The sequence below is a fragment of the Cystoisospora suis genome (genome assembly GCF_002600585.1).
Source record: "Cystoisospora suis strain Wien I chromosome Unknown contig_979, whole genome shotgun sequence".
Classification (NCBI taxonomy): domain Eukaryota; phylum Apicomplexa; class Conoidasida; order Eucoccidiorida; family Sarcocystidae; genus Cystoisospora; species Cystoisospora suis.
The window spans coordinates 2-20177 of record NW_027153780.1 but is presented as its reverse complement, the minus strand read 5'-3'; the positions used below and the strand labels follow the sequence as shown (position 1 = coordinate 20177).

General features: G+C 48.8%; 2 protein-coding genes across 2 annotated transcripts; one reads left to right on the top strand and one right to left on the bottom strand.

Annotated features, from left to right (window-relative positions):
* Positions 1-29: 29 nt before the first annotated feature.
* CSUI_002299 (histone acetyltransferase type b catalytic) lies at positions 30-6800 on the top strand. The gene is made up of 7 exons (XM_068062501.1): positions 30-1311; positions 1755-1888; positions 2577-2676; positions 3400-3654; positions 4631-5073; positions 5751-5847; positions 6165-6800. The coding sequence occupies exons 1-7, from the start codon at positions 304-306 to the stop codon at positions 6198-6200; spliced, it is 2073 nt and encodes a 690-aa protein (XP_067925516.1). The 5' UTR covers positions 30-303; the 3' UTR covers positions 6201-6800.
* Positions 6801-10446: 3646 nt separating this feature from the next.
* On the bottom strand, positions 10447-19607 carry CSUI_002298 (leucyl aminopeptidase lap). Its single transcript, XM_068062500.1, has 9 exons — positions 18113-19607; positions 17418-17644; positions 16360-16659; positions 15778-15886; positions 14597-14710; positions 13511-13757; positions 12697-13036; positions 11691-11847; positions 10447-11268 (listed from the first exon to the last, which is right to left on the bottom strand). The coding sequence occupies exons 1-9, from the start codon at positions 19184-19186 to the stop codon at positions 11140-11142; spliced, it is 2697 nt and encodes an 898-aa protein (XP_067925515.1). The 5' UTR covers positions 19187-19607; the 3' UTR covers positions 10447-11139.
* Positions 19608-20176: the final 569 nt, after the last annotated feature.

The following is a 20176-nucleotide window of genomic DNA, read 5'->3' as shown; positions in this document are numbered from 1 at the left end:
GCTGTCCGAAGAGCTGAAACAACTCGAGCAGTTGCTACCGCTTGTGTGTAGCGTGTCCAGGAATTTGTTCGGTCCGCCGATAACTTCCGCGCACAGTTTGACTGCAGGAGTGTTTTGTCTCTCGCTGCAGCAAAGCATCTTTTCTTCTTTGCGTTCTCCTCTCCCGGAATGTGAATTTTTCTTTTATAGACATAGTTCACCTGGCATCTTACTCTCCCATTTTCTTCTGAAGAAGGCTGCTCCGTCAGAGGCGCCCTTTTCTTTCTCATCTTTCTTCAGTTGGTACAGGGGGCGTCTCCCATCATGAGGGCCTCTGCCATCCCGTGTTTCAGCTCCGTTCCTTCCCTGTCCGCGGGTCCCAACACAAGCAGGTGTACCCGATCATTGTGTGGTGCTTTCAGCCTTGCGGCATGTGGTGGGCTCGAAAGTCGCACGCCCTTCACGACTCGTGTAAGGGCACACAGCACACAAGGTTCACAGCAGGCGCAGGGACGCGACCAGCGTGCCGGCCGACTTAATCAACACCTTCAGAAACTCATTGTACATCAGTCGTCCCGCCTTAATGCGCATGGACCCTCGTCTTCCTCTTCCTCGGTTGCTGCGCCCTCCGGGGAAAATCAGTTTGAGATCCCGGTCATACGTCGTTTTAGCCGTTTCCATCGGGGTCCTCGTACTAGTTCGTCAGCTCCAGGAGAGCAATCTCCGCATCGCTTATCCGTGTCAGAGAGAAGGTCGATGTCACAGCAATCAAGTTCAACGCTATCTCACGGATCTCCTGTTTCTCCTTCCGAAACTTCTCCTTCTCCGGAGTCAAAGCTCCCGTCCCAGAAAAACGAGGAACGGCGACAAGGACTGCGGGAGTGTGTGTCTCGACTTGATGAACTTTTTCACCTTCCTCATCAGCAGTGGCTGCCACGACATGCTTCGTTTCCCCTTGGTTCTAGGAAATGGAGATACCTGAGAAACTTGTCCTGCGAACAGCTCGGAGCTAGTGAAAGAAACGGGCAAAAGCCTGCTGCATTGAGCGCGTCTAACTCAGATCCTGTTCCTCACAGTCGACGAACAACTACACATCCGGTTTCTCCATCGTCTTCTTCTTTCTGTTCTCCCTCTGAAGTCCCAGAAGTGTTAAGCGCACAAGAGGCATTACTAGTGGCCTGGCGTCTTGCGAAGAGCAAGGCAGATTTTCAGTGGTGCTTGAAAGGGTTGAATCTGTTAATCAATTTTGGAAGGCTCAATCCAGATTGGCAGCTCTCAGATAAGCTCTTCGCTCTTGCCCTCCACTGCAACCGCAGAGACGAGGCCTCTCAGGTACCGCATCTTCGTGTGAGCTTGAGAAGAAGCCACACGCTACATTAACCAGACTCTTACGGCTTACAGAGGGTCGAGATTTATGGTGTTTCTTTTCATATAGTTCCTAATTTCCTTGGTTTACTTGCTTCCCCCGATGCCTGCCATGCACAAGAGCAAGCTGCCTAGGCAGTTGGGGTCCTGGACAAAGAAAGCAAGATGTCCGCTTCCTGTCAACCTATCGTTTCGTCTGTTGGTTGGCTTGTCATTCACTGGCGTCGTCGCTCATTGATTCGGTGCTACCCCGAGTGAACCTGCCTGTTAGAATGGTGTCCACATTGAAGGGGATCCGTGGCGTATTAGATCAGTGAGGGGGGACTTAGTAGACTATGTTTTGTAGGTTCGCAGCATATACGTGACGTGCTTTATTCGGACTGGTTCATTCTTTCGTCATGTGTCTACAGCTCTTGAGTCTGTTTCAACATTTCTTACGGTACCCTCCTTCTTCTCACCTTCTCTTCGCTCTTATGGATGAGGCCATCCAGGCCGGGAGGCCACAGGAGGTTCGGCAGTATTTCGCTGTTATGAGAGAAAACTGGTGAGCGAGAGAAGGAAGAGAACAAGCGTTTTATCTGATCTCTGTTTTTTCTTGGTCTCCCTCACCCAAAACTCCCTTTCTATCTCCCTATCAAAGTATTACTCCTCTCTCTCTTGAATTAGCTCTGACTCCCTCCCGGTAATCCACATAGACCTTGAAGGGCTTCATATGCTTGGCTTCCTTCCCTCGCTGCCGGTTCTCCTGCGACGCTGTAAACTGCATCAGTCTAGGCATCTTCCTGCAGAGAAGAGCGCAAGCTACGCATCAAAATATCTGCCAGTCGTACTCTTGGAGGAAGTTCGTCCGCTAGTAACTCTGAACCATTTGTCTCTGTATTGGAGAGTCCTGGATAGTGACATATATAGACAGAGGGATCGTAATGCATCGAAAGGATTCAAACCTTATTTTTCTTTTGGTAGGACTTCACATAGAGTTTTCGTCAATCGTCAGGGTGTGGTCGAGTTTCTACTAACGGTACACGTCCTCCGGGAGTGTGCTGCTTCTTTAATGAGGTCCCTTTTTAGGTCATTCAGTTTCTGCCTCGCGTGGTGTTCAGCACTTTCACAAGCCTTCCGTTTCGTAGGCAGAACGCCGTATATCGGACGGCTCCTTTTTTCCAACGGTAGTTGTGTCGAAGGGATTATGCCGGTCTTTCAATATCCTTTTCTTTCTCTTTCTGTCACTGTAGGCAAATCCCGATCACCCCTGCCGCCTATGTTGTAACGCTTCGTTCAGTCTTCCTCATACCAGATTGCTCACCTGATGCTCGTCTCAAAGAAGCTATGGTGGTATGTAGAAGAAGCAGAGGATAACTCCCTAGTAGTGCATAGTTGTAGCGGTTCCAGGCAGTGTCATATCACACGTGTCTGCCTTGTCCGTTAATGCATTGTTCTGGGGTGTACGCGTTTTGTGTGTCTTGTGATCAGGAGTTTGCTTCTACGAAGTATAGCGGGTGTGTGAATGTGCGTGCGTGCCTTCAAGGTGCGTACTATGTACGTATGGTGTTCGTATAGAATGCAATGCATCTCCGTGTATGGTCTTCGGTCTAACATATGTGTCTCTCGTTCACGCTATTACTGAATCAAACACGCTTTTCACTCTGGATGTCAAGAGAGCCTGGGCAAAGGTAGACGTACCTGCTTGTTAATTCTCTCTGTCGTGTATTTCTTCTGTTCGGAAAGACGCCCTCTAAGTGGATTGTATCAGCTTTGTAAGAAGTGCTAGTCATTCTTCAACAGGAGGCTGGTGGGCAGCCTACTCCACTATCATCTCGCTCGGTTTGAGGTTCGACGGGGGATATAAGGCGACGAGAGAAAACCTGTAAAGGGAGGAGGAGAAAAGGGGGTTGCTCTGTGTAGAAACTTTCTCTTCTCTTTTAGAGAGGATTCGGCCCCTGAAGGTACACCTTTAGACAACTTGCATGAGAGCATGTGATACCAGGAGCCAGCTGAAACTGAGATTCCAGTGCGACTTGTTCGCTTCCTTTTCTCCGCTGGTGCATGAATCAACAGATCTATAATGATGCTGGCGATCTGGGAGTTCCCTTACCTTCTATCGCTCACCAGATTGTCCTCGATCAGACTCTTACCTTAGCGGAACAACATCTGAAGTCATCGTCTGTCACTCGGGAATCGAAAGAGAATGATGATGGGGAAGAAAAGCAGGAAAAGGAAGGAGTGGAAGAAGACGAAGAAGGAAGAGATGCAAGAAAGGGGATCACAAGCTATACCGTCGATGAACTACTTCAACTAGCGTATTCTATCCACGTAAGCGCACGTGTGTTGGTTCAAGTATATCTATATCTACGTGAATATGTAACACGAATAACCTCATACGGAGAACCAAGGGAACTCGCGACTGTAAAATGTTTCGCTCCGGCTCGTAGGGTACCCGGGTGTAATCAGTAAGGTTGAGATGTTACTTGCGTCTTTGCCTATTTTCTTCTCACGTTCGTCTATCTGTCGAGTGCGTTCCTGGATGTAGTAATGCGGATCCGCTGCCTATCTTTACACATCTCGGTCTCACCGTCGGTAAGATATAGGCCCTCGGGTTGTGTCCAGGATGGCCTCTCTAGAGGACAAAGCGACTTCCGATTTTTTTTTTGATCGGAGAAAGCTTTGTGTCATTGAGGACTTCCCGCAACACCATCGCTGGAAGCCAACTTCAAGCCCGGGTGGCGTCTCAGTATCCGATGTTAGGCGCGTACAGGGGAGGAAACGCAGTCACGTTTGTATGGGCATTTCCTTCGAGGCCTTCTCCTGTATCGGTCTGTCAAAGAGAGTAGGACTTCTATTGATGACAGAACTTACCTCTCCATCTCGTGTATACGTACCTCCTGTCCACTTGGCCCGTGGACTCATACCAGATACCGTGACTCTTCACTGTTGTCTCTTACACATTTTTGGTTGGCGTCGAGTAGCCCCTTCTCAAAGCTTATGCGTGAATGTGACTTTGCTTGTGGCCTGCATGTATGAGGAGTGAGTATGTGTGAATCCTGTCTTCTGCAGGAGAAGGGGAGACAGGAGAATAACTTCATCTAGCGAATACTCACAACAATGCTGCATGCATGCGTGAAATGCGCTTGTGTGTGTGTGGCCTTACGTGTGGCACTTGGAGGTCGATGTATTGCTCTCAGCATTCGTTCTCAACTGAAGGCATATCTTTATTCACTTCATCCTTTTTTCTTTGCAGAGTACGATCGAAAAACAACCTAGTGTTTTTCTTTTGTCCTATCCTTTGTAGATGCGAGCTGTTAGAGACTTCGCACGGGACCGGACTTTTCATCGAGGGTGGGCCACCTGTGCGCTGTCTTCCTCTTTACCTTCGTTCTGGAGTTTTCTTTCTTCTTTTCGACAACATGAAACACCCTCCCAGAAGAGTCTGGACAACACGGGATCGAATCTGCCTGTTGAGATTTCAACTTTCCCCTCTCAAATCCCACCAACAGCTTACATTTCCAGTGGGTTCCTTCTGCGGACGGCATGGTGGGCGTGGCTATGTACAAGGAGATCTGAAGAACAGAGGAAGACTGCTATGTCACTACAGACAACAGGAGAGGAGAGAAACTTCGAGGAACCCGTGCAAGGAATATGTCTATCGTCCCTGCAGAGCAGCGGAGTGTGGATGCTTCTCCTCAGGGAAGCGTGTTCGCAACACTTGCAGGAACTGTCTCTCTCCAGTCTAGGGTAAGAGTTGTCATTGGTCCTACGACGAAATCCCACCACGCCAGACTCCCCTCCTTTCTTGCTACCCTTGTTTCTACGGAGTGAATTCTTCTTTGCTTGTATCTGTAGTGAAGTCGTTTTTATATGGATGTGTGTTCGGGTCGTAGGAGCGGCACTCACACTCAGCTACAAGGAAATGCACTTCGGCATTCTCCGGCTTTAATGCTCCCAGAGCTGGAGCTGCTCCCAACACAGTGGCTGATTACATAAGAAAGGCAAGGAGATATAAACAAATAGATCAAGCAACAAAGAATATCTCCTCCCGAATATACCTACGCAGCTTCGCGCGACACTCTCCTATACGCTGCACACGAGGTTGTGCGATATCTCTTTCTACATGAGTGGGGCACGCAAACCTGCATGTCTCTTTCTCTCACTTTGGATTGTTTTTCCCTAGTAATCTCCAATTAGAAGGCCGGAGTGGTTTGAGAGAGCGCCACAGACCGTTCAACCGTGTGAGGCTTGCGCACATGCATCGCGTTGCAAAAAGGAAAAGCCTCTACGGAAGTCCGTTCATGAATGCGTGCAAACAGAAAGTCAAGAGAGAGTAGTAAAGAAAATCTCCTGAGGTGTGGACAATCCCATGTGCCACTGTTGTTGGCCTCCTTTCCTTCTCATTGTTTTCTTGACCTCCTCAGATCTGCCTTCCGAGACCCGCCGTTTTGCTTTCTCTCGTCTTTATCACGTCAGCTTAAGCACGCAGACACGCCATTAGAGAGAAGGGAAGCCAGACAGGTATGTAGATCTTTTCTTAATTGTCGCTTCTGGGTGCACCAAAAGCAATCCCAGAACAGCAACGAAAGGTGGTGTGAATGAAATTCAGACTGACGGTGTCGAGGAGTTTTTGGTCTTTGTTCGTATGTTTTCATACACGTGGACGTACGGTAGCTACGTGGTTCTGTTGTTCTATTGTGTGCCAGGAATTGTGGGCCTACAATGCAATTCGGTTATGAACCATCTATCAGGAATATTGCAGGCAGAGAAACATGATCGCTGTGCGTGCCCAGACATTTTTGAGATGCGTTGGGTTCCCAACTGTGTCTCTCGTGCAGGCTCTCGAGGCTTTGCAAGGGTCTTTCTCTTTCTAGCGATTCAACATCGACTTGATTGCTCGAGGCTTTTCAACAGCTCTCACAGGGCAGCAGCAGGAGCATAATTTTCTCCCTCCGGCATGTATTCGCTTTAGGGAGGGGAGAGCGCGCACACCAGTGCATAGAACTAGTCAGGGCGTGCATGCGGTCGAAGCCTAAACCCTTTCCGTTGAGGCCTAATGGACAAGAGATTGTTTTTTGAAGGCAGTAGGAGCCAGAGAACGCAGCCATCGTGCGGTAGACGAGAATAAGGAAATACAGCAAGGACATAAGGTGTGGTCTGGTATTGTGACAACCATTGCACTTTGCCGTTCTCCACCTCTTTCTTGCTTTGCTTCTCTCCCGTTCACGGAAGTAGAGTATAGCAAGAGGCCAAGAGGGTATTATCAAATCGTCAGGGTGCGTGCACGCCGCAGCAATCGAAGCTTTTTAGTGGATCGAAAGACCGCGAAAGCTAGTCAGCGGCAAGAAGCCCGACGATGACCGGGGGCACCAAGGTGGATCCCATCACCGTTCTTTATGCGAGCTAGGTAGGGTTCAGGTGTTTTCTAAAAGGTCCTGCGTCACCGCAATGCCCAAAAGAAACGTATACCTGCATATGCGTGTTTGCAGTTCTCTGTATTCTGTCCGTGTCTCTCGAGGTAGTGTCACCATCATTTGAAATGACTTTGAATGCTTGAGAAAACCTACCCATTCTTTTTTCTCGCCGGGCCGATGGCAAAAGCCACGCCATGCACTCTATTGTGTTCGCTTGCATACATGCCGTATGGCTTGGCGGCGCCGGCTAGCCGCTTCAGCTGAAAGTTTCAGGCAGTCGAGGCAGCTGACTTCCGTCAGGAAATCTGAAGAAGTCGAAGTCACCTCGAGGTGCCTGTGCCATTCCTTCGAGGGACAGTGGTAACCGATCAACTGATTCTCTGTCAGGTAACCGATTCAAGTGACTCGCTCTCAGGTAGCCGAATCAAGTGGCTCGGGTAGCCGATTCAAATGGGACTTGCTCAGGTAGCCGACTCAAAGGACTCCCTCTCCGGTAGCCGCTTTAAACGCCTTGCCCTCGGATAGCTGATTTAGTGACTCGCTGCCACGTAGCCGAATCAATTGACTCATTGTCAGGTAGCCGAGATCGGAGTCAAATGACTCCCCGCTGTCAGGCAGCCGAGCCAAAAGACTCCGCGCAGTCAGGTAGCCGGTTCAAATGACCCTCGCTGTCAGGTAGCCGGTTCAAATGACCCTCGCTGTCAGGTAGCCGAGTCAAAATGACTCCTCGCTGTCAGGTAGCCGATTCAAGTGTCTCGCTCTCAGGTAGCAGGTTCAAAAGACTAGCTGTCAGGGCGCCTGTTCAAATGACTGGCTGACTCCTTTGGCTATCCAATGCACATGGCTCACGCCCAGGGAGCCACTTCAAATGACTCGCTGTCAGGTAGCCGGTTCAAAGGACTCGCTGTGAGGTAGCCGATTCAGATGAGTCGGTGTCGTGTAGCCGATCTTGAACGGCTCGCTTTCAGGCAGCCGATTCAGATGAGTCGCTCGGAAGCCAGTTCAAAGGACTTGCTGTAAGGTAGCCGAGTCATATGACTTCTTGCTGCCAGGTGGCCGCTTCAAAGGACTTGCTGTCAGGTAGCCGAATCAATTGACTCGGTGTCAGGTAGCCGAATCAATTGACTCGGTGTCAGGTAGCCGAATCAATTGACTCGCTGTCAGGAAGCCGTTCGAATGACTCGCCGGTAGCCCGATTCAAATGACTCCTCGCTGTCAGGAGCCGATTCAGACGACTCCTCGCTGTCAGGTAGCCGATTCAAGTGACTCCTCGCTATCAGTAACCGATTCAAGTGACTCCTCGCTATCAGGTAGCTGAACCAGATGACTTGCCCTCGGGCAGCCGGCTAGATTGATTCGCTCACAGGTAGCCTGTTCAAAGGACTCCTCGCTGTCAGGTAGCCAATTCAAACGACTCGCTCAGCTTTCCAATGCGCATGGCTCGCTCCCAGGTAACCAATCCAATGACTCCCTCTCAGCTAGCCGATTCCAATGACTCCCTGTCAGGTAGCCGATCGAAAGGACCCGCTGTCAGGTAGCCGATCCAAATGACTCGCTTTTCAATAGCCAATTAGAATCACTCGCTGTCAGGTAGCTGATTCACATAACCCGCTGTCCAACTATCCGGTTCAAATGACTCTCGTCTCGTAGCCGATTCAAGTGACTCTCTGTCAGGTAGCCGACCACCGACAGGTCGCTGATTATCCTGATACTAAAATAGTGACATGTTAGCGCAGCCTGTCTGCTAGCCGATCCAGCTGACACTGGTACTGTAGTTGGTGACCAATTTCAGTTCTTACAAGTTGATCCCTGCGGTGAGAACAGATGGGTGGCAACTGAGAAGAAAGTGCGGTTCTTTCGACGGCGCTAGAAAGAGAGGCATCTGCTTTGACACCTGGGCGGAGCCGCTGTTCTAATACGTGGTGCTGTCCGATTGAACTGCGATCCTTGGTGTCACCCCGTTTCTTTTGGCAATGCAAGGCACTGAACTCGCTTGCTGTGGGCTAGTCCACAGAAAGAGCTCATTCAATCATTTCTCCTTGCACGATTTTCAGCGCACCTCAGCAGCCACGGGAGACGTGTTCCCGGACTTCTGGGAAACTTTTCCTCAGAATCGTCAATGTTTTGAAACGAGTGGTCTAGAGTGGTCTATAGAGCAGACGAAGCGTCGCTGTGAAGAGTTCTTCTCAGCGCTTACCCAGAAACAAACGGTCAGACTCCATATGTCCTCCCCCCCCTTTCTGTACCTCCTCGACACTACAGGCACGTTTGTGTACTCCTCTAATCAAAAATCTATCTACACGCGTTAGAGCGCGTGCTCTAAGTGCTGACCTTGATACTTGAGATGAAGAACATAGCCGTCTAGACCCGCCTTCGATCCACCCAACACGCCCGCGGGTACTCTAACCTCGACTGACTGCTTTGACTCCTTGAGACCGACCGTGCCAAAAGTATAACACTCATACTGGTGACACATATCGTGTCACTTGCTGACGATACAGGGCGGCGGCCCCTTGGCGCCTGCATCAACCGTGCACGAATGAATCACGGTTGCATAGACGCTCCACCAATCTCCTGGAAGCGCGTTCCTTCGTCGGAGAAGGAACATGACAGGCCATTATCACTGACCATTACCTCTCGACATCGTCAAAATGTGTGCATACATGCATGCACGCGCATTGTCATCTCCTTCTCATTGACGTCTCACTCCATCCCCTTTGAGACTGGAATAATAAAGAGACATGATTCTGATCCAACAAGGCATTAAGATCGCAAACTTTACCCGATGCTGTCGATCGAAAAGCACGAGCCATTCAGGCAAAGCTGCCTACGCAGGCATCCATGTCTTGGTGTCTCTCCTTGTTTCTTCGAGATTGCTCAGTCAGCGGCGAACTAGAGGGTAAGACCTTCGGCGTACAACACAAGACGAGCGGTTACAGAAACCGACGGGAAAGGGCATGCGTCGACAGAAGTCGAGAGTCCTCCTTTTCACGCTCGCTTTGCGTTGCATGCCATGTATGTAGATAGATACATACATATCATGTATGTAAAGAACGTCACACTTACAACACGGGCCAGCATCCCTGTAGGGAACGACTGCTCGACGTACAAGGCGTGTCGGTATACAAAAGGATCTTCGACCGAGCGTGCGCATACAGCTAGTTGTACAGCTACAGAAGCATACACAGACACGCAAAATCAAGTTGTCCTTGGCATTCGAATTCTTCCTGTCTCTCCTATCTCTGTAGATGTTGGATGTGTGCATGAGTACATAGAGATATTCTTGCTTCGTCTTTTCTGCTTGGACACATGGTGCGCATCAGTGTATATCAAGGCCGGAAGGGCAGAACAAATTTGAAACCCAAGGCCTACTATGCGATTAGGGACCTATCTGTGCGATCTGTGCGACTGCATGAGCAACAATCACAACCTTCCCCTTCGGCGTCTCTATTCTCGTCAATTTCCCATTTCCTCTACCCTCGCAGTCGACCTACTTCCGAAGCTTCAGTGTTCGAAAATGCTCTTGTGGTCACACTGAAGAGATTGTGTTTACTCGAGACAGAGACGTCTATAATGCATGGCACATCCCTCTTTCTGGTTCTGGAAGGCGTAACAAGATAGAAACCAACTACACGTACCCTTCGTGAACTAGCTCCTCAGTTCAAAAAGTGTGACCTCCGACAATGCTACCTGGAGGGCTTTTTTGGGCTGAGTTGGTTCAATGGAGAGAGCCGTCCTTTCTCTGTCCTTGGAGAAAAAGCGTACCCATGTAGGTATGTACATATGTACGTTTCTGCATGTATCTCTTGCTCAGAATTTCATCACATATGTGACTCTCAGGAAGTTCTCTTCTGGGTATTCACTTGGTTGAGCATGATAATGTCTGTGAGTTCGGACAAACGACCACGCCGGTGGCTGAGTGTACGTACACCAAGACTGAGCTTACGCTCTTTGCATGCACATGGACACGAGAAAGCGAGAGACGTGAACGACAGAATCAATGAACGCTGTCAATCGCCGTCCCTCCCGTCTGAATCGTAGATACAACGCCCCTGAAAGAAGGAAAAGACAAAGATGACGATGTGTGCAGGGCCCTTCGTTAACCGGAACTAGAGACTTCACCAACCAGCACTTCCTTCCCCGAGTTTCTGGTGTACGTACACCCCACCGAGGATGACCCTCACGTCGTTCTTTCACTACTGGCGAGCCTCCCTTGCGCCTCCACTTCCCTTCTTCCACCACCGACAGACAAGACAACACAGCCTCTTTCTCTCTTTCGAGAGACATCTTTTTCTTAACAACGCTCATAGTGACTTGTTCTTCAAGTCACTATGAGCGTTGTATCTTTGGTAGATCAAAAGGGACAGCCCCCCCCCCCCTCCTCTTCCTTGGTGTCCTCTTATTGCGTCTTAGCTTCCTCGCTCACGCTCATGACATAGTCCGTGAGTGTACGTACACCGTAGCCCGTTGCCTTGTTCGCTTTATTGTCCCATGCCGTTCCAGCAATATCGATGTGTGCCCATGGGGTCTAAACAAAGAGAAACCAGAGAGCAGAAGCAGAGGAGTTCTTCCGCTCACGCTGAAGATTTCCCTGATATTTTTTCTTTGGATATCAAATCCAAAAATTCCACATGACAGGGGGATCGATCTATTCCTCTCGACAAGAGCCTCAATGAGACCACCCCTTGTCATTCAAGAAATTCACAATCTGTCTATGTTTAAATAGATGTGCAGAACTGAGAATAGGTGTCAAGACGGTAGATATACACAAGACAGAGGGGATGCACGGTGCCCGCTCACGTGTTCAGAGGACAGAGATGACTCACGAAACAGGTTCACGTTTGAAACACGGTAGACGGCAAGACAAGAAACTGTGTACATAGGTTAATCCTCAGCGGCAAGACACCATGGAAGACTTGTGGAGTAGAAGAGAGGAGGCGAAGAACTGACCTTTTCGACAAATTCATTGAGGAAGACAGCCGCAATGATTGAGCCACCCTTCCCCTTTCCTCCTGCGTTGTTGATATCCGCGCATTTACTTTCTAGTGCTTCAATGTATTCCTTCACTAAAGGCAGGCGCCACATGAGTTCTCCTGTGTTTTGCGCGCTGTACGTGCATACACCCAGAGGGACAAAATCCGGAGAGAGAGCGAGTAAATGAAGAAATCCTTCAACTGTAAGTGCTGTGTTGCGTATCCCGGTGTTGACATACATTCTGTTAGAGTATACGTTAGTATTCGAACCAATGTATCTCTCCCATTTCTTCACGACATCGAGATTTCCTATCTTCTTGTCTCTTCTGTTTGTATTTCATGGCTTCCAACAAAAACCTAAGAAAGAAGAGAGGAGGACCAATCTGGAAGGATGGCCTAGACATCACAACGGAATGCTCTAAGAAGACTGTGATTTAAGCGAAGCTGATACATGGATGATCGCACGCTTCCCCTGCTATACAAATTGACGGTCTTCTGAAGAACAGAGAGAAACAACGATAGAGTCTGAGAAGAAATTCCACGGAGTAAGAAGATAGTGGGTACAAGTGAGAATGAACGAATACATCTCTTATCCCCCAGTGACTGCGACGAGGTGCGCGAATGCATGCACGCATGCATGCATGCTGCTTGGCAGGTATACTACCTCTCCTGTCCCAACCAGGAGCTCAAGGAGATACAGATATTCATGCACAGATATTCACTTATACATTGATACGTACACATACCACCTGCTGAGGACTCAATACCGACACCTTGCCATCATGCCTGCTACTCGAACGGACAAACTAGATCTACTGTATTTACAGCATCTTCGTATAGCCCTTTCATCAGTCACCCTCCTTTTCCTCTTTTTTCCCTTAGGAATCCATCTTGTCTTGTCTTTTTTATCCTTTGTTTTTCCTCTTCTTCACAAGAAGCAACTTCCAACTTGTTTAATTCTTCCTTTCAGGCTTTCCTCTTACCTATTGAGAATCTTGTTTGCCATACATTCATTTGACGAGAATAAGCCAGCATAGTTATATCCAAGAGAGATAATAATAGCCCCTGTAAGAGTCGCTACATCAACAATTTGATCGACTTGAAGGTTTTTCTCCGCATATATAAGAGCATCCGCGAGAGTAAGACGTCCTTCAGCATCTGTATTCCCAACTTCCACTGTCTTTCCATTACTAGCTGTAATCACATCTCCTGGCCGATAGGATTTCTCAGATACCATGTTTTCACACGCAGCCACAAGGAAATGCACCTCGACGTTCTCCGGCTTCAATGCTCCCAGAGCTTGAGCTGCTCCCAAGACAGCGGCTGAATAGATAAGAAAAGCAAGGAGATATGAACAGTTTTAGATAGATCAAGCAACAAAGAGATCTCTCTCTTCTCAGATAAACAGACCCCCTCTCGTACAGAGTCTAAAGCAGCATATCTTCTGACACTAAATGAACATGGGAGAGCGACAGAAGAGAGAGAATAGAACCTCCCCTTAACACGACGATACAAGATGAATCAAGAGCATAGAGAGCCGTTAGTTAGCGACCCACTTAGGCCCCGGAGACACCTGAGTTCTGCAGTGGATCTACTCATCAATCAAGAGATTTCTCACAACAACCGAAAATCGACGTGTTGACTGTCCTCCTCTTCTTATGACCTCTCTCATCTTCGCCTACCGATGGTATCACATGCACCTCTCCCACCTTCACACAGAGTCCCACACAGCCAACGCGGGGTATGATCCACTGAGAAAAAAATAGATAGACATACTAGCTATGGCCTCTCTCTTACCTGCTCCACCCATATCGAACTTCATCATTTCGATTTGAGAGGCAGCAGACTTCATGTTGTAGCCGCCAGCATCGAAGCATACACCCTTTCCGATAAAAGCAAGTCGCTTCTTCGGAGCACCTGATGGCTTGTATGTCAAGTGAATGAACTGAGGGGGAAAGAGAGAGCCCTTATTCACAGAGAGATAACACCCCATCTTGAGCTTCTCAATCTCATCCTGCTGAAGAACTTCTGCCTCTAAGCCCATCTGCAGGAAAGAAGAGAAAAGAAACGAGAGAGGAGAAAAGAGAAGGGAAGCAGCAGAATCAGACGAAGGCGTAAGAAGACGAAGAAATATGTATGAGCTTGTGAGCGTAATACGATAGAGGACAGCTGCAATTCTGGGGATAGAGAAATCTAGATGTAATGCAATATAAGCAGGCCGTGCTGCTGTATTTCTGAAGAGTACAATCTGAGAGGAAGGAAGGAGTCTTCTCGATGGTATCTTGTTTTACGACTCATGGTTTGTCAAAATCCGACAAAAAGAAATTGTTACACGGACTCTTTCTATACACCATCATCAACAGAGATTAGATGCAGATATATACGTGCCTAGAGAACCTCTTCTACTTCATATATATATGACATATAATACCTGCATATATGAAGCAGATACATACCTACCCCGTACACACATACGTAGAGATATGGAACATACTCTTTCCTTGCACAGGGTTCATAAGAAAAGGGTCATCGTTTTGCCTGGACGTCACACAGCATTCATAGTTTGCCCACCGTAGATACCTATCATCCAGGTGACGAAATGTTCTAACCTTTTCTTTGTGCTGAGATGCATACCTATCCTCCTTAGCTATCAGGCCCTACCTATCTCTACTGTCATCATCATAACAGGGAGAGCACGCACCACAGAAAACGTGGTTTTCCTTCATCTATCATCTGTTGTCTTCTTCTCCGTCGCTCTTCTTCCTTCTGATTCATTCTGTCTTACTACGCAAGCAATGCCATTCCTTTCTCTCTCTGTCCCTTCTATTGAATCCCCCATCTCCCTTTTCTCTCCTCCCTCTCTTGACTGCCCTCTCATCATACCTTCTTCGCCATATCGACCGCCGTCTGTGCTAGAGTGACAGGGTTGCAGTAGTTCGCTGGAGCGTTCACAAGCTCTTGAGCGAAATAGACAGCCGGAGCCATGATGCGAGCTCTCTGAATGGATCCGCAGCAGAGGTGCATAAAGCAACCACTATGATGATACATGGAGAGATGAATCTCTTCAAGAAGAAGGGCATTGACGAGAACAGCAGAGACATACTCAAATGGCTAAGGAAGACTCGCGGGTGACGAAGACAGGAATAAGATATGAAAGGAAACAAGTGAGTGGTTTAGAGAGATGAAAGCTTCCAAATAGAAAAAAGCAGACTCTCTTCGCATAAACGGAGTCTACGGTTCAATGAGAGATACATTCTATAATACACATATGCGAGGAGTACCGCCCATCACACGCAGAATACACTCTCGTTTCATAATGACAGATATGAGACAGACATCGTCTTCATTTCTTGACTTCACTATTCGACACTGGCGACCCATAGATAGATTCGAGAGAGAGGTATGTCGAGTGTTCTTGGGTTACTTCAAAGTGTTGTTTGATGACATCACAGACTTCCCTTCTTTTGAAGCCCTCTCTTGTTTTGGCTGCAAAGGGCATTGTAAGAGAAATCTTTTTCTTAAGATCACGAAGTAGTACACGGAAACCCTGATACCTCCTGCATCCACTCTGGCCACTACCTGCTAGTCTACACTGCCTTTCTTTTGCATCCCGCTTCTAGATCATTCTTTTAGAAATAACGATTCCTCCCTGTCCCCGGAAGGCACCGTAGAGACCATCACCGAAGTGCCTCTAGTGGATGTTTATAGAAAAGAAACAGACTGTATTATCTCTATGTATCTATAGTCTGAAAGTTCAACGCAGTAAGAAATGTACACCGAAGATAGCATGCTGAAAGAACCCGCCCAAAGTGAAGCTCGTGTTAGAGCGGGTTGAATGAAATCCCTCATAGATACAAGATGCGAGACATCACCCCCACCTCCTGAGTCGTAGCTACAGTACTGTAAGCACGACACCGCAAATGTGATAGGATGAAGTGCGTTAGATGATCATTGTGGAAGGTGGAGAAAGCGCACACGGAACAAGCAAGCCGTTGATTGATACCTCTCCCAGCCCGCCACCCCCCCCTTAGATATTACTTTGTGTAGTAAGGAGAGGTGCTCACCTCGACTGCTGGCTTGACCGCATCTACAGTGTCAGTAAAAAGGACGAGATTCTCCAATTTAAATGAGGGTGTCGAGCATTCTTCTTTGCCTTCTTTCTGTCCTTTGAAGCTACAAGTGAAACGAAAAGACAAACACCAATGTGCATGCAGTTTTCTCCGTATGTCACTCCATATCGGTCATATACAAATGTACCTCGCACATACGCATTACAAACTCAGATATAGCTGACCCTCTACTCTTTCTGCACACTGAAAATGCAAGGCGAAGTCTCCAAAAGGGTAAACTGGATGTAGGAGACAGAGCACGACCCCTGCATTCATCCGCGCGCCATCTTCAAACAAACCCTAGTGTATAGACACAGTCGTGTAGACAAGGCCCCGGCGTATATACCCGTATATATATATATATATATCTGTACGGTACCTGTGTGGCGGGTATATATACATATATACCCACATTACTCACATCTAGAAAGCTTGTTATAGTTCCCTCGAAGACTAAAACTTGAGTGCACGGCTCCATCCCCGTGTCCAGAGAAACTTTGATGAAGGGCAGCTGAAGAGTCCGCTGCTACTCCTTACCGGACATCCGGCTGGAGTTCAATAAGAAGCGTCTCTAAGAAACTCTGGGCGACTTTCTGTTTGAGGTGGAGAGCGGCCTTCTGACCCTCGGGGCTTGGGCAGCATTTGCCGCAGGACGGAAACACAACACCAACAGTCTTTGCCTTCTGCGCAGCACCTTGGAGCAGAACATTTGCTAGAGTTGTCGCCGCTTTCGTGACTGTGGCTGGCTTCAGCTCGGAGATAGCCCCGAATCCAAGTAAACCTAGCTGACGGATAGACGAAGAATCCTTCGATGGGAGTCGTACAGATATATGACACCTGATTGTCGAAGCATTCGTACACAGGCAAGAAAGGAAGACAGCGAGGCGAGGCGCACCGTGTGAAGCTGTCTTGTGCAAAGTTCGTTACACGCAAAAGAGCTCGAACTGAGCAGTTCACTGAACTCGGCTGAGAAGGCGGAGCGAGGTATGTCATCGTGCGCGACGGAGAATAGTACATCTTCCTTCTGATTTCCTCGCGTCGAACTTGAGATCTTGCAGAATGCTCTCTGTCTATTACTTTTAGAGATCTCCAGGAGATACAGAAGTTCCAGATATGGCTTGAAACATCTGACAGCGTACTTAGGTCCCAACTAATGAGTTCTCTGTTGATATTAGATCAACACAGAGTCTGCCTACATATGATACCCGAACGGTATCCTGTGGTCAACCTATGATCATAGATATGCGTTGTATAACAGCTCTATGGCGCAAAAGAAGGGTGATCAGGCGGTAAGTGTTAAACGAAAGGAGGAGAGAGAAGGGGATAGAAGATACGCAACCTAGCACGTACGGTGATGCTGACCGCGCTGCCTGGAAAAGTCTTATCTGTATGAAGGGCACAGATAAGGAAGTCTGCTGTCGCTCTCCACTGCTAAGAGCGATGAGAAGATTCTTCCCCACATGCTCAGCGCGGGGAACCGAATCTCCAGTCAGATACTTCTTTCCAAACAGCCCGGCATGCATACATACAACCGTACGTATGAAACGCCGAGCTGCTACACATACATTTGTATACCCACGTCTATTACAGCTTACCCCATTTTCGCCTTGAAATCGGAAGCCTCGACAGCTTCCTGAAGGAGGCCGTGCCCTACCGAGTCATCGATTGCCTTAGCAGCATCCGGTAACCCAACGGTAGCGCCTGAGGACGCCTGGCAGGTTGCTGGGCCATCGTGAAACGAGCCAGGAGCCAGGACCGTGAAGACAAGGAAGTCACCCTTGAAATCCTTTACGTTCGCGATATCTGCAGTCTCGATCTTCACCTGGAAAGAAAGGAACCGAGAGTCGATTGAGAGTAAGACGAACAAAGGAAGGAGGGAGGTCTGGCGAGGACGGCCGGAATAAGAAGGGATCGGATAACAGAAAGAACTAGTCACCTTGCATAAAGTACGAAGCGACGACGAGGCTCAAAGGTAGATGTCTTTTTCACAGCAAAAACTGAAGACAGCATGTGCAAGGGGAAAACTGATCAATGAGAGGAAGATGAAACACGTAAATGCGAGGCGTGCAGTCAAGCAAGAGTAGAGGAGTAAGAGAAGTGAAAAGAAAGAGACATACTGCGCACAGACCGTGAAAGGAGGCACTGGAAAAGCCTAACTGAGGGCCTGTACGGGTACAGAGGACCTGTAGTCGCTGCGGACGAGACAATCTACAGATATCGGCAGATGAAGAGACGCAACAAACACAGAGGAACCAAGGACTGATACAGCAATAGGGAATATCTTGGTTACCTTGGAAGCAGGCTGGCAACCCACAAGTGGGATTGCCGTAGGATCTGTCTTAACTACAGTTGGAGGGGATGGGATCTTGTGAGCCATTTTGCCAGCAAAAGCAGAAAAACAGACGTGGTTCCGATCTCCGGGTAATGAATGAAAAGCACTGCTTGGCGCAGAAGAAAGAAGAGGTAAAGCAGATGCTGAAGGCTTGTTCAGGAATGGCAGTCTCGAAAGATTGAGAGTAGTCGCCCCAACTCCTCCACCTCCTCTACCACTGCTGAATTTGCAGGATGCGAGAAAGCAGGCAAGTCTCGATGAGATGACGCGACGTAACAGCACTGACATGGAAGATTCGGGCAGAGGAGAGCTGTTCAGCCCGATGGCAGAAGTTATTTTCATGTGTTGTTGAGACCGCAGATGACGACGAGTATCGCCAAAACACGAAGGAGGGCGGCGGAGTGAGTCACTGACAGCTAGTAAAGAGTTCCCCGAACACACACAAACATCAGCCAATCGAGATCGAGTTCTTTCAACGAAAGGCGACAGCACACCGCGGCGCATAGCGGCAAGTGGCTTAGCGGAGTCTCCGACGAGAGCAAGAGGAAGAGCGGCGGCGCCAGAAAGAAAGCGAGGAGAAAACACTGAAGTTTCACTACAATTAGGGAGGAGAAGAGAGCGGTGTCTGCTGCGCAAAGGACCCAAACAATTCCAAGCAATATGGTTCTCATGGACACAAGAAGCGGAGTCTGGAAATCTGCGAACTCGTTCCCGGGAAGAAGGACGACTTTCCGAAAGAATCGCAGTATTTTCCACTGGAAATGCTAAACCAAGTCGCTGCAGATCTTTTCTCAGAGAGCTACGACCCAGGAACCCGGCAGCACACTTGGCGTTCAGTGCCGTCCACCAAAGAGTAGCAGCAAGGAAGACACAAAGAAGTCTGGGGGTAAAGCCGGGGTGGCGAAGAGAGTTGCGACTGAGAAGCTGAAAAGGAAGGAAGGCGTGTATACCTAGCGACGACGAAAACCCCCTGTCGAATCCTTGTGGAAGGGCTTCTGAAATTCGTGAGTTGAGCAACATACTCAACAGCATTTATACACGCACAAACCAAGGACCACAGTACCCGACTACTCACTAGCAAGTCTTCCGCCCGGTGGTGGTGTGTCGCAAATTGAAGAGCACGAGCGCCCTGCACAAAGATGGGTGTTTCGCGGTGTGCCCGCCAACCATTCGAACGGAGAGGAACCACGAAAGAAGAAAGGACAGGAGACACTGCTGAAAAAAATGCAAGTCTCTATCCAAAAAAGAAGAAATTCTTTGTGGTACATCGATGCCCTCCAGGAGAAACGGAGGTGGAAAATATGAGCGCGATCCAGGCGGAAGATCTGTCCGGGGTGGAAGCACCTTGCCTGGCTTACAGCCCGTTGCAGTTTTCAACGACACTCCGAAGTTGCTTGTAAACAAGAAGCGCACATAAAGTATCACTGTCTGAGGAAGGAACGCAGGTCAGCGTAGTCGGCTCTTCTTACCTCGCGTGTGACTCGAAAGGAATCTTTGGTTCGGCTTTTACCTCGTTTCTGAAGCCGGGCACGAAAGAAACTTCAGATTGTCGTCTCCGTAGTGAGATTCTGGGAGACACTTACCCCGTCAGAATGCAGACTCCTCTTTGGTGTCCTCTCAGTTAGAGCGGAGTGCCTTGCCGGGGATACTGTTCGGATGCCTGAGCCAGAGAGCCCGCGAAGAACGGGCTGTTCTTGACAAGCTCGCAGACTGCGAACTCGCCAGTCTGATAAAACGGCTGGAGATCGAGTCGGCCAGCACGGCAGAGTGCTGTGCGACGAGGAAACGGAACGACGGGTTTTGCCCTGGCTGTGTCAACTTGCTGACCGACTACCTTATTGCCGACGAGTCGAGTGTCACGCATGGTGAACTTTGAACTACACGCGCGAGGAAAGAGTCTGCGGTTGTTTCGGCAAGCTTGAGGGCCGCCGACCCGAACAAAAGTGCGGCGCAACATTGCAGTGTGTTGGATCAACCACTGCTACACAGAACTTTAGTCCACTGTGATATGCCCGCCAAAGC

Excerpts from the sequence above, each read along its gene's own strand:
- CSUI_002299 (XM_068062501.1), top strand. The coding sequence starts at position 304 with ATGAGGGCCTCTGCCATCCCGTGTTTCAGCTCCGTTCCTTCCCTGTCC. Across the intron at positions 1,312-1,754 it reads GCAGAGACGAGGCCTCTCAG|CTCTTGAGTCTGTTTCAACA; the intron begins GTACCGCATCTT and ends ATGTGTCTACAG. Across the intron at positions 2,677-3,399 it reads GTCTCAAAGAAGCTATGGTG|ATCTATAATGATGCTGGCGA; the intron begins GTATGTAGAAGA and ends ATGAATCAACAG.
- CSUI_002298 (XM_068062500.1), bottom strand. The coding sequence starts at position 19,186 with ATGCTGTTGAGTATGTTGCTCAACTCACGAATTTCAGAAGCCCTTCCA. Across the intron at positions 15,887-16,359 it reads GAACTCCAGCCGGATGTCCG|CTTCAAAGGACAGAAAGAAG; the intron begins GTAAGGAGTAGC and ends TTTCACTTGTAG. Across the intron at positions 14,711-15,777 it reads CGGTCAAGCCAGCAGTCGAG|AGAGCTCGCATCATGGCTCC; the intron begins GTGAGCACCTCT and ends GGATCCATTCAG.